The sequence below is a fragment of the Macrobrachium nipponense genome, chromosome 18, assembly GCF_015104395.2.
Source record: "Macrobrachium nipponense isolate FS-2020 chromosome 18, ASM1510439v2, whole genome shotgun sequence".
NCBI lineage: Eukaryota > Metazoa > Arthropoda > Malacostraca > Decapoda > Palaemonidae > Macrobrachium > Macrobrachium nipponense.
The window spans coordinates 50,049,216-50,062,577 of NC_087211.1; the positions used below are offsets into that span (position 1 = coordinate 50,049,216).

Sequence of the window (13,362 nt, forward strand, 5' to 3'; positions counted from 1 at the left end):
TTGTCATCCTAATACTTCTTAGGTTAATAATCTTGTTGCAATACAAGTAAATGGATCTTTTTAAATTAAAAGAAAAATTTTGTCCCTTATTCTCTTCATTACGTAATGACATAACAGATACATACAGTATATACAAGTTACAAAAAAATGTTTCCTTACATCTAATAACTGGGATACTAATCACCATTGATTAGAGAAAAAGAAGTCAATAGTTACATCAATAAATAGAAAATCCGAAGATGAAAAGACGAGAAATCAATGAATCTAGAACTAATGTGACATGGGTTTGTGTTGTACTACTCTCGTTTGTCTTCTTGGGTTGAAATGGTATGAAATCTGACTCCTTACACACAGCAGGAAACTGTTACAGCACAGGATAAAATCTTGTAGTGTGCCAAACTATTGCGTTTAAACAAGACCAGGAGATGTGTGTCATACATCATCTTTCAACATCTTCTGTATACATAAAGATAAATATCAAAATAATGGGCTGATAACCTGAAAGTGATATATGCGTGCAATTTCGAAAGCTGTTGAAAACTTGGACTTCGTCTTGTACTTCATAGAAGAGTAAGAAATAAGTGGTATCTAGTTTTTTCGTCATCATCAAAAAAGATTCGACGCAATTCAAAGGTCAGAAGGTTGCTGGAGGAAAAGGGTGCAATTCTCGGAGCCGCCAAGCCTAGGTCACACCTGTTGGTAAGACGACAACGAACGTATTAGCGTTTTATGTTCACAAAGAGGTCAGGTGAACAGCCAACTCTGTGACACCAAAACATTGCATGCTAGAATACAATTATCGCGACATCTTTTATATATTTATCCTCCTATTGCAAAACAAATTCTTTTATGGTAACAATTCACATCCTTAAGAGATACTGAGCTATATTTAAGAATACCAAAATTATTATTATTCGGAAGACGAAATCTATTCATATGGAACAAGCCCACTAAAAAACAATTGACTTGTCCGGAGCGGAGGTAAAGAGAACTACAGAAAGAAAATAAAAAATGAATTGCGTACCGTTTTCCTACAGGTTGCCAAGGTCATGGTCGAGGTTTCCTCTTAGTAGTAACCACCACAAGACTTCCAGACAGTCTGGTAGCTGGTTTTATTTAGGGTTCTAGTGCGGGTGACAGGTAGCCAGACTTCTGTATTGCTTGTAATCCACACTGGGACGCCCACTCCGGCAACCTGATATGGAAGAGGTGTGTATAGTTTGAATTATGAACTTTGTGAACATTATACCTAAGAATGTAGTTTTTCTTTTCCTGTTTTAACTGCATACATTTTGTACTTGCTAATCCAGTTGGTCTTTCATATTACTCAGATCGAAAGCTCGTTTAATTTTTTAAAATATAATTCCATTCAGAATAAATGTATCCTCACACTTGACTAGTCACCGAAAATATCCCGTCTCTTTATCAATTAAAAAAATTAAAAAAGCTAAATTTTACTTACAGTTGTACTCCTTATATTGTACTGCGATGTCACAGTGTTGGTAACGTATTCCGTGGTTGTTGACACACGAGTTATCGTGCGAGTGTGTCCTACAACAGTTGTGAAAACGGTTCTTATCTGAGTCTGGACTTGAGTGACGACTGACGTCTGTGTGAGAGTGTTCGTAATCGTTCTCGTTCTTTCAAAGACTTCGGTTTCGGTCAAGCCCTGTGTCAGTGGCACAATCTTCGCACTGGGAAGCGATTCTGTCTGATAGAAGAGGCGAGTGGTCGTACAGTATCCTGTTTCGTTGATTTCGGTCACAGTGAATGGGACGGTCTGAGTCACATACAGAGGCTTGACGATGGGAACGGTAGTGACGACGTAGTTTGCGATTGGCTGCGGGACTGTGACGTATTCGGTAACGTACTGGGTCATGACTGCTTCTTCCACTACAGGCACTGTGACATCTGGGCAAACGGCTATCCCTCCTCCTACCCCTGTGACACCACCGTCAATAAGACTTACGAGGCCCCCTCCGATGTTACCTCCGCTACCGCTGATGACAACGCCGCCGCCTGAGCCTATGGCCCCGAATCCACCAGAACTGCTGATGGAGTCGCCACTGACACTGACCGAAGATCCAGTGCTTCCAACGATCGCGGTAATGCCGGCATCACCTATACCATCGTTAGGAACTGTTAGGTCAACTTGACTTCCGATGCTCACATCAATGATGCCCCCCTGACTGCCGGAATTAGAGGTAGTTACGCCTACGCCGCTTCCCTGGCCGGTGGAAGTGAAACCAAAATTGTTTCCTCCTGAGACAATGCCAGCATTGCCGCCTCCTTGACTGATGGAAGTGAAACCAAAGTTATTTCCTCCTGAAGCAATGCCAACATTGCCGCTTCCTTGGCTGGTGGAAGAGAAACCGCTTGTTGAAGCGATGCCACCACTGGTGGAAGAGAAACCGCCTGTTGAAGCGATGCCACCACTTGTGGAAACCGACCCAATACTCACACTACCACCTATGCTACCTGTACCTCCAAGGCTTAAGCTGGTTGTGCCCCCAGGAACACTGCCAAAGGACGAGCTACCACTGCTTTGAGTCGGTGGTAGGTAACCGGACTGGCCCAGAAGCCCTCCCAAGACGTAATAATCCTTGAAGTTGCTGACGGGAGTAAAGCTAGAGGTCTTGAGGAGGTCTACCTTGGCAGATTCGGCGATCTTCTTCTTCAGCAGCAAGTCGAGAGTGCCCTTCGTCGGAGCTATGATCAACACTAATGCCACCGTCACTAGTGTAGCGAGCCTCATCTGGAATGAAGATAGTCATAGTTTAACAATACTGCAATTCTTTAAGATGTTAATGGCCATGTAACAATATATATATATATATATATATATATATATATGCAATAAACATATTTGTATATTTTTAAGCAGTTAATATTAACAGGAGTAAAGGGCAAAGCTTGTAAAATCATTTCAGTAAATGTAAATGTGGACATGGGCTTAGGACCAGGTAGTGTCATTTGCGTGCTCAAATTCACCACTCCACAAATTACATTATAAATATATCAGCCTCTGCATTGATAAGTGGTGAAAGTGAGAAGAAAGGTACGGTTTAAGGGCAGGGACAATAATGGATGCAAGAGGGTAAAAAGTGCTCATCATGCACTCTATGGTGAATTAATTAGATTAAATGATTATGTAATAGCACAGTTATAATAGTTATTCCTATTAGGCAATTGGAAATCAACAAACATTATTTTCCATTGGAAACATTATTTAACAGATCCTACATAAATAAATATATATATATATATATATATATATATATATATATATATATATATATATATGCATAATAATGGGCGTGTGTGCGAGTTTACACACACACATATGTATGTATGTATATATATATTATATATATATATATATATATATATATATATAATGGGCGTGTGTGCAAGTTTGCATATTTGTGTACATAGGCATCAAAGAAAAGTTAATAACATACTGTAAGTCATACAGTGCATTATACACAAAACATTGTTTTCCTAAGGAGAGAGTACAATTACAGTTTACTAATTGGCAACCGTGGTCTAGTACATTCAGAAATCATCAGAATAACTTTAGTTATAAAACGACACACATTATATATATATATATATATATATATATATATATGTATATATATATATATTATATATATATATATATATATATATATATATATATATATATATATATATATATATATATATAGTTTCATGATGGTCTTCACCAAAGAGCCAGAGTGCGTCTTACTTCAGGATGATTATTATGTTTTCCATTGTGCCTGATACATTTGTATATAAGTAGACTCTTGTAGACACCCTATGTCCATATTTTACCAGTGATCATGAGCGCAGAAGGAAGTGCTCGGAATTTATGGTTGCAACGTTAAAATGGTGTTTTATTGGCCTTTTATCTCATTGTTATACATTTATATATATGCAGTATATCATAGATATATATATATAATATATATCTATATATATATATATATTATATCTATATAGATTATATATATATAAATTGCGTAAATGAGTACAAGTATATACCTTTTCACAGACACTTACCTTGACAAGGACAGAGTGCAGTGCCTGACTTGACTCCAAGGGAAGACCGGTGACCTCTGCGCATCCAGGTGGGAAACGAGGTGAATTTGTAGGGCCAGAAGGGGGCTGCGTATCCTTCTGACTCCGCCTTTCCGTCAGGAGTTGCCAGATTTCATTTTCCCTTCTTTTAACTGTCTTATTAACAGTTTTAGATCAGGCAGTCTAACGATTTGCGTCTAATCCAAAATTGCTGCGGAGTCAAATTGATAAAAGTTATCGAATCCTCGAATCGAAATTTGTCGCCGAATGAAAACGAATTTTCACTTCTTTAGTTGGTCCCTTTCACCAAATCACTTTTACTTGACGATTCCCGAATCTCGAGGGACCGACCGTAAGAGGAGTAAAAGTGAGGTAATGGTTAGGCCCATCTTCATAACAGATAAATGGTCTCTCGAGGGTCCATGCTGGCCTTAGGCTATATAGCCTAAATGTTCTCCAAACGAACCTGAGTTATGCGATCTTGTTTACTTCTTCGGTGCAAATATACTGTAATATGGTTTTGGTTCACTTTATATATATAATTTTCACTCTTAAAACGACCACATGCAATGAGCTCTAAATCCTGCAAATATTTTAGGAAGTTTTCTGTTTCATTTTCCTTAATCGTCAATTTCGGAATTTACGACTTTCAGTAGTAAATACGTGGAAAATATTAGGAAATAGTAAAGTTAACAGTTCATCCCGTTTGGCTGTCTAACATATCTAACGCACGTTCTACAATAAGTCGCTCTTACCAATATGTGTAATTGAAACAGCAAGGCTGAATCTCACTCAACCCAATGTGAGTGAGTTCCATTATCCTCACTGTAAGTTGGAGTTCCTTCATTTGAATTTAATTTCGGAGTTAAGGTCTTTTAATTGTGACATAATTATCAAAACGACAAGCTAAGGGGTCACTGTGGCTCTCTCAAACACGCAGACACATAGACCCATATACAGAAATCACTGTGGGTCTCTCAAACACATATAGGCCTACTTACATACATACATCATAGTGGCTCTCTATAAAACACACAGACATAGCCTGCATACATACATACCTAAATACATCACTGAGGCTCTCTCAAACACACAAACATAGTAGCCTACACACAGATACATTGGCATACATAGTACACCATTGCGACTCTCAAACAGATACACTAGTCTGTTCATATACATACATATATACATGATTATAATAAATATGACACGTGATTCATATAAATATCTCTCAGTACCAAAAGATTTTGAAATGCGCTAAGTATCATTCCTTCGACAATTGCTTAGAAATAAGTCCGCAATCCGTCAGGATGTATACAATTATAGTCTTTAGCTTTTTGTAGCAATGATATATATATATATAATATATATATATATATATATATACATATGTGTGTGTGTGTGTATGTATGTATATGACTGAAGGTCATGGGAGTAGATTAAATGGTAAAAATTGAACAACCAGTGTTAATGCGGATTGCGGAAGAACATTAGGTTGATTTATGTAAGTACCCTAAATGGGAGTAACCAAAATGGAAGATGGTAGGATACGCGAAGAGGCGACAGCACACAAAAACCGTTAGCAGGGTATATACAAAAGGTCAGGAAAATACTGTATACAGAAGCCAAAGTGTAAATGTGCGCAGTGAGTGTCGAAGAAATTTTCGTTAATAAAAAATTATCATGACGATAAGGAGGCAGGTAAGATCTAGACAGGAATTAAGGCCTTTGTGTCCAACATCAAAAGTAGAGTTTCCGAGATGTGGAAAGAGATAGTTCTAGAAAATTCCACACCATTAGCAGTTCAGTTGTAAATATGGCAGATTGTTGTGCTGTTATTTCAGACGGAGCCGTCCAATTTTAAGAAAAAACGGTTTAATTTATATACTCTCCACACACATATATAAAGTTTATGACTTCTATTAACAAGAAACGGTCGTGACGTTTGTAAAGAGTATTCTGCTCTTCCGTGATCTCACGGGAGACAATTACTTTTAGAAGTGAATTATGACAGTAAAAGTTCTAAACAACTTCTGTAGCCTAAAGTTTCTTCATTGTTTTAGCACTGATGTCTTCCAAATAATTAACTGAATAATAATTTCTTCAGTTCTTTTATTGTTATCGATGCTACAAAGCCGCAGGTTCTGTTGGTAAGACACGATCGCTGACCTGCATTCCACACACTTATAATGACTTATTTTTCCGTGGAGGGACAAATCCTCGGCAGCCCACTTCCCTGATCGATTTATCAGGGACCGTTAGGAAAGATTCCTCGCGTAAATTGTTCCTGGTTGAACTCTCAGGTTATGGGTCAACCTGCCCGAGGCTATCAGAGGTCAAACACGGAGCCAGGTTAAGAAATTAGCTGTTTGGTTTATATTCTGTTATGAGTTCACGCACCAGTTCCCGAAAGGTTGAAATATATTGAAATATTCGCGAAAAATATGAAAGTTACCAAGGGATATTGCGAATGTTCATGTGGAATGCGGAACTCACTGTTCCTTGTTTATTGTCAACACTATGAACCTTAACCTTAGGGATAATAAGATCGAAAATGCTATGAGTTCATTTCGAAGGCCTAGACAAAACTTGAGTCTCTGGCCATTTCCGTAATCTTTAAGAATCTGTCAGATAACAGTGCTAAACACACCAAGAGAGAGAGAGAGAGAGAGAAAGCTTATAATACCCAATCTGCTGTCTTGAGAATAACAATTTACATGTTAGGGAAATATGTGACGTGTAACTGCCTCGACCAGGATTCGAACGTGGGCTTTACGTGACCCTCTGACTTAGCTATTAGATCAACAGTCGACGTTGATCACTCGGCTATCATTTCTAAATCCCTTTTGGATGCTATTCCAAAACTATATAGTAAAATGGATGATCTTCCTAACGCTACTGTTGTGCACATACTGTAAGGACAACGCTTTTTGAAAGCGACGGACTGGCCATTTGGAGAAATGGGACTTTTCCCATTGGGCCGGTCTATGGTAAAAAAAAATTATAAATTAAAAAAAAAAAAAGTTAGAAAGAAAACTTAATAATCTGAAGAATAAGGGAACAAAGAGAATAGAATTGGATAGAAAACACAGAAAGAGAGAGAGAGAAAAATAGGAGGGAGAGTGGGGAGGCGGGACATGAATCTCATCGCCAGCACACCTTAATGCAGCCATTGGAAGAGAGTAATCTTGAAATGTCCCTTTAAATGGTTGTTCCGATAATTTTATCAACATTTTCTGTAAGCTATCGTTCATTAACCATCAGCCAGTATACAATATGCCATCTTTTCCATTTCATTATTGCTTACTGGTTGGGCAACAGTCAGAATTCTGTGATTATACAGACACACATAATTATATAATAGATTAATATAATAAAAAAAACACTGTTCAGTAGGGATTATCCATAATTTTTCAAATTTCACCCAAAGCAACCATCAACAAATCCAATATTACAAAAAAATTCACTGTAAGGATGGTACAAATAGGAAATGGCTTTCATACAGTGAAGAAAGTCACATGTTATATTGCTACATCTGTATTGTTTTTGCTAATACTTCTGACAAGAATATATTTATTAGCGGAATGAACGATTGGAAGCATGTCCATCAACGAGTGGAGCTACACGAGCAAAGCTCTTCGCACAAGCACTGTGCAGAGGCATATTTTCTTAAGAGCTTCTGAATCAGATACAAGGAATTTGTTAGGTGGCAAACAAATATCACTACTTAGGGAACAAGTTAGAAAGAGGCGTATGGTATTGCAAAGAATAATTGATGTAGTTAAAATCATTGGGAAGAGGGGGGCTTAGTTATAGGGGTACATAGTCAGAAGCCTGTTATACATTGGATGATCCAAGCATTGACCATGGTAACTTTTTAGAACTGATAATTCTCCTGGGAAAATATGATATATGCATAAGAGACCACTTAACTGAATGTTTGGAAAAGAGCAAAAGAATGCAGCAAACCAAGTCAAAGGGCAGAGGTTCTTTTGTAAGCTTTTTGTCTAAGACCGCTGTTAATAATATTTTAAGTACAATTCAGCAGATTATTCAGGAATCCATTGCAAATGAAGTTCGTAAAGCTAGAATGTTCTCTGTGCAGATTGATACAACACATGATATTACCTCGCAGGACCAGTGTGCTGTTGTTCTTAGGTATGTCACAGATGTTAGTCATGAAAGACTTGTTGCAGTTGTGAATTGTGAATGAAAACAAAGGTTCTCGCCATCAACGCCTCTCTCCTATCGGAGAAACTCGCTGGTGGGCTAAAGATGATGCTTTAAGAAAAATATTTGGAAACTTTGGCAAGCCTGATAATGCCCTATACACAGATGTTCTGCTAACTTTGGTTACCATACAAGAACATGAAAATATGAAATCAGATGTTCGCAGCAAAGCCAAAGCATACATTGAATCACTACTCAAAATTGAAACCAAACTGACTGCTCAAATATTTCTTCGTATATTTGAGCAGACTACTCCTCTTTCGAAATATTTGCAAACAAACAGAATGGATATTCTCTCTGCGTACAGAATGGTTGCTACTACTAAAGAGAGTCAAGATAAAATACACAGAGATTTTGGAGGTAGTAAGGTGGCAGCAGATCATTTTGTTTGTTGGGCTAATGAACAGCTAGAAGATGAAGAGAGCGCAGATTTGGAGTTGGCGGTGCAGACAGAAATTCCACTGAAAAGTTAGAAAGAAGAAAACGATGCCTGGCGAGAAGGCTTATGGAATGGAATATGAAATTTAGGCTTGAAGCCAAGCACTGGAATCCATAGGGATTATTCAGCGCTATAATGAAACTGGTTTGACATGAATATTTATGTTGATGATTTTATAAACTAAATAAATACAAGCAATTTTAAAATTATGATAAAAACGGATGTCCGTCATAAAAATTATAACTTCGCATTTCGTGAATGCAAGCAAGAGTAAAAAACTTATACATACATATACCATACACATAATCATATTCATATAAGTATTCTTATATAAACAACTTTAGTGTATACACTACACTTTGCAACATACCGGGCGGTCAATATTAAATTTCATTAAAAAGGTTAATGTCTCTAAGGAATCCAACAATTCTATTAACAGCTACATCCGGACCAAGCAGTTCTACTATATCCCTGCCCACTAACCCATGTCTCTGTCGTGCCACAGAATACTTATGGCAATGGCATATAATGTGTTCCACAGTAAGAGGAGAGTCACACTGCATACAGACTGGTGCAGGTACCCCCTCCAACAGGAATCGGTGGGTCAATCGAGTATGGCCAATTCTTAGACGACATAATACAGTTTCTACCCTACGATTTTGTTGGAAACCAGAGGGCCAATGTTCAATACTTTGTCGGATCTTCTTGTACTTTTTATTGTTGGTCAGATGGGGAGACGACCAATGTGCTTGCCATTTATTTTTAACATATGAACGAATAGTCCATTTTATGTCAGTGGAAGGAATATGGTGGAAGAGAATGTCTTCTTTATTAATGACATCTCTTGCTTCATGGTCAGCAAGTTCGTTACCAGAAATACCCACATGGGAAGGAACCCAGCAAAACTGGACAGATTTGAATTTGGAAGCAAGCCTATATAACCATTCTTGAATACGTTGAACAATTGGATGTTTAGGGTTATACTGCTGAATGGCCATGAGTGCACTATAAGAATCTGAGTAAATGGTGAAATTATTGAGAAGGCTTATGATGAAAGGCTGAGTGAAGCAGAGATGGCTTATGAAGTTAAGGTATATATCCAATATTGGACAGTCACACAGAGCCTCAGCAATTGATTTCTTTCTCATGGGTCTCTTGACAACGATTTATCGATTCTAGACCCGAGAAATTTTGATCAGTTGAAGAACAGTAACATTGAAGAGTATGAGTCTTTATTTAAAGAACTCAGTAAGGCATTGCTTAAGTTCGACAGCCGGGCAACAGCTGAAAACTTGAAGTTGGAATTAAGGAGTCTAGCTACACACTGGGAAAAATGGAAAAATGCACCCTTGGAAAATTACAACGTTAAAGATATGAGTGATGAGGATGAACACGAGTCTTATTTAAACGAAGACAGTCATGAGACAATTGCAACCAAATGTTCATCATGTAAGGATTGTCCAGTCTGCTGTTACCAGATACTCAGTAGGTACAACTTGTTAACTGATGCTTATCATTTAATTGGTCTAGATTACAAGTATCTATCTTGAGTAACTTGTCAGTTACTCAAGTTTCCTGTGAGAGAAGTTTTTCTACCTTAAACTTCATAAAAAATCGTCTAAGAAGCGATTCTCACAGGAACACCTTCAGGAGTTTACGCTAATGACAATAGAGAGGGATATTTACTGTTTCTCGATAATGATTTAATAATTGACAAAGCTGCATCCAAAAGTGAACTATTAAAGAAAATTTTGATAATCTAAAATCAAAGTAATTCCTTTAGTTATGCCTGCATGTGTTTTATTCTTTCCAGAGCCGTTTATCCAACCCATCACTATTATATATATATATATATATATATATATATAATATATATATATATATATATATATATATATATATGACTGGTAAAAATGTTCTGTTGTAACAGAATTCCATCTAATAAAAGGAGCCCATAAAACACCAAAATAGAGAGAGAGAGAAATACTATATTTTAGAGACTGCTGTCTCCCTCTTCAGCAGTCTCTGAAATATAGCATTTCTCTCTCTATATGTTGGTGTTTTTATGGGCTCCTTTTATTATTATTATTATTATTATTATTATATAATAATATATATATATATATATATATATATATATATATATATATATATATATATATATCTGTGTATGTGTGCGCGCGCGTTGTAGCCTGTTTCCCATCAAATGTATACTTTCATTTCAAGTTATACCTCCCCACTTCTATTTAGCTCCATCTTTAACATCAAAAGTCCTAGCCCAAAATATAGTCCCAGTCCGTCCCTTTTTACTTAAATGTATTTGTAAGGACAACGTTTTTTGCTTAAATGTATAGATAAAAGTTTTCTTGTCCGCGTTCTACCTCACGTGTCTTATCCGCCGACATTTCATTCATATAAGTTAACCCAGTGTAGCAAATATAATTCATATAAGTTAGCATGTCAAGAAACACAAATCCGGGTCGGATCGTGTCATTTTTGTGTCAGTGTAGGTCGCGTACTACAGATCCGTCCGCACACCTCTTTATAACCTGAGCTTATCTGTAAAAATAGGAACAAGATCCCGTGCTGGCACAAGGCCGGCTTAATCTCAAACAACAACGTAAAAAGAGCCCGTGCTGGCACAAGACCAGCTTAATCTCAAACAACAAGTAAATAAATAATCGGTACCTGTCTTGCTCACTAAACCTCACGATACCATAGGAAGCCTTCTTCTCCCTCTCCTGCATGAGGGAAATATACATTTAATTGTAGCTAAACATTATTTGATGGTCAAACACGATTGGACATTATTTGATGGTCAAACACGATTGGACATTATTTGATGGTCAAGTAGGTGTAATCATACCCTCCAGATTGTGCCAAACGAATAGGCTATAATTAAGCTATGTGAGGTTGTAATTACGAAATTATTAAATTTAATTTATTTTGTATATATATCTCGATACTGAAAATGAATGCAATATTTTCACATTCAAAGTAACTATTCCATAATCAAAGAAAATTTAAAATTTGGCCTAAAAAATAAAATGAAAGTATATTTCAAAAACGTCGTAATTTTCCTACTGTTCTTATTTATTTTTGCTTATATAACAAGAATTTACATTCTTGCTGATATAGATAAACTTCATGAAATTATGCGGAGATTAATACTTTGACAATTTTAAAGCTTCGGTGCAGTTAATAGGAAGTGCAACTAAAAAAGCTCCCGGATTAATATTCTAAAAACCTAAAAAAAAATAATTAACTTTTGGTTTAACCGATTCAGAAAACGGACATTTTTAGATGTAATAAAAATTATTCATTTATTTTTTATGCGTGACTATTGAAAAACTACACACAAAAAATTAGTTTTCTCAAAACATTATACATGGAACTAATTATTGCTAAAAAAACAGTAAACAACAAATTTGCAAAATTAATTTCGGTAAATGTATAGAAGAGATGCGTCGGTTAGGCCTATCAACGCGGCCAGTCTATTTCTGCAAAGGTGCATCCTAACTTAACCTTCCCTTAATCTATCCCAATGGATCCCAAAGTGGGTAATTTGACTTTAACATGAATAAGGGCTACTTTATTATGCACAGACTATATCGACATCGGAACATGTATTCTGACTTTAGATTCAACTCAATCAAAGATAACTTTCTGGAGGTGATATCAAAAGCATAGGGTATAGGCTATGTTGTCCGTTATACTTTGGAGCCTGGCACTGGCAGCCAATGTATGTTCGGTAACGTAACGATGCACAAGTGAGCTCTTGGATAATTTATATATATGTAACCCATTAAGACAGATTAAATTGCTAATTTCTGCTACAAATTGTCTTGTATAAACTCAGTCTACTTACCTCAGTAATTACACATTGCTCCGCGGGGCGACATGTTTACAGTAACAGCCCTTCTGAAATGAATATAAAAACATGAGAGTAAGATGGTTTATAAAAACATGAGAGTAAGATGGTTAAATTTCTGAAGTTAGCTCGGTAAACCTTTCATGTTATCTCACCATTCTGCTGTGTAAACACTCTTTTAGATATTGCACAGTAAAATAGAAAAAGGTTAATCCAAGAAAACGATATCTCCATGCGGAGCCCTTCAGAATACATGTACTTCTTTCAAATACACTGAAGTCAGCTCCACCCAAAGAAGGAATTTCCATTTCCTTGTCAAAGATCATGTAGTGGTGTTCCTGATCATTTGTGGTGGTGGCCAGTTGTTGGTACCTATAGCGCTCCAGAAGTAAGGTTATGGCTGCTTTTAACCATAAACAAAATAAAAAGTACCGAGGATAGATGGCAGCAGTTTGGAATGTTTGATGACTCGGCGTGGATGAGCAACAAACCAATTTGCAATTGCATCCCTCTAGCCTCAGTAGTTTGTAAGATACGAGGGCTGATGAACAGACAAAGGCGGCACAATGTTTTACAGAAAACTTAAAAACCATTAATACACGTGTGCGACTTAAGTAAGTGTTGAAGAGCTGCAGTTATTTTCACGTATCTGATGTTAACTGAAGGACTTTTTCAAAATCAGAGACTAGGAAATTCTATATAAAATTTTCAGGGAAGGGTTACATGACACATGCTA

The 13,362-nt window shown here is 36.8% G+C and overlaps 1 protein-coding gene across 2 annotated transcripts; it reads right to left on the minus strand.

The window, feature by feature from the left end:
- Window positions 1-86: 86 nt before the first annotated feature.
- Window positions 87-12,678, minus strand: LOC135197041 (putative lysozyme-like protein). 2 transcript variants are annotated; one of them, XM_064223977.1, is made up of 4 exons: window positions 12,624-12,678; window positions 1,463-2,755; window positions 1,025-1,195; window positions 87-693 (listed from the first exon to the last, which is right to left on the minus strand). In XM_064223977.1, the coding sequence occupies exons 2-3, from the start codon at window positions 2,753-2,755 to the stop codon at window positions 1,067-1,069; spliced, it is 1,422 nt and encodes a 473-aa protein (XP_064080047.1). In that variant the 5' UTR covers window positions 12,624-12,678; the 3' UTR covers window positions 87-693; window positions 1,025-1,066. The 2 variants fall into 2 exon arrangements, with proteins under 2 accessions (XP_064080047.1, XP_064080046.1); XM_064223976.1 differs by lacking the exon at window positions 12,624-12,678 and adding an exon at window positions 4,066-4,609.
- Window positions 12,679-13,362: the final 684 nt, after the last annotated feature.

Coding starts and splice junctions, on each gene's coding strand:
- LOC135197041 (XM_064223977.1), bottom strand. CDS start 2,755: ATGAGGCTCGCTACACTAGTGACGGTGGCATTAGTGTTGATCATAGCT. Junction 1,196..1,462: donor ACAATATAAGGAGTACAACT/GTAAGTAAAATT, acceptor CTTCCATATCAG/GTTGCCGGAGTGGGCGTCCC.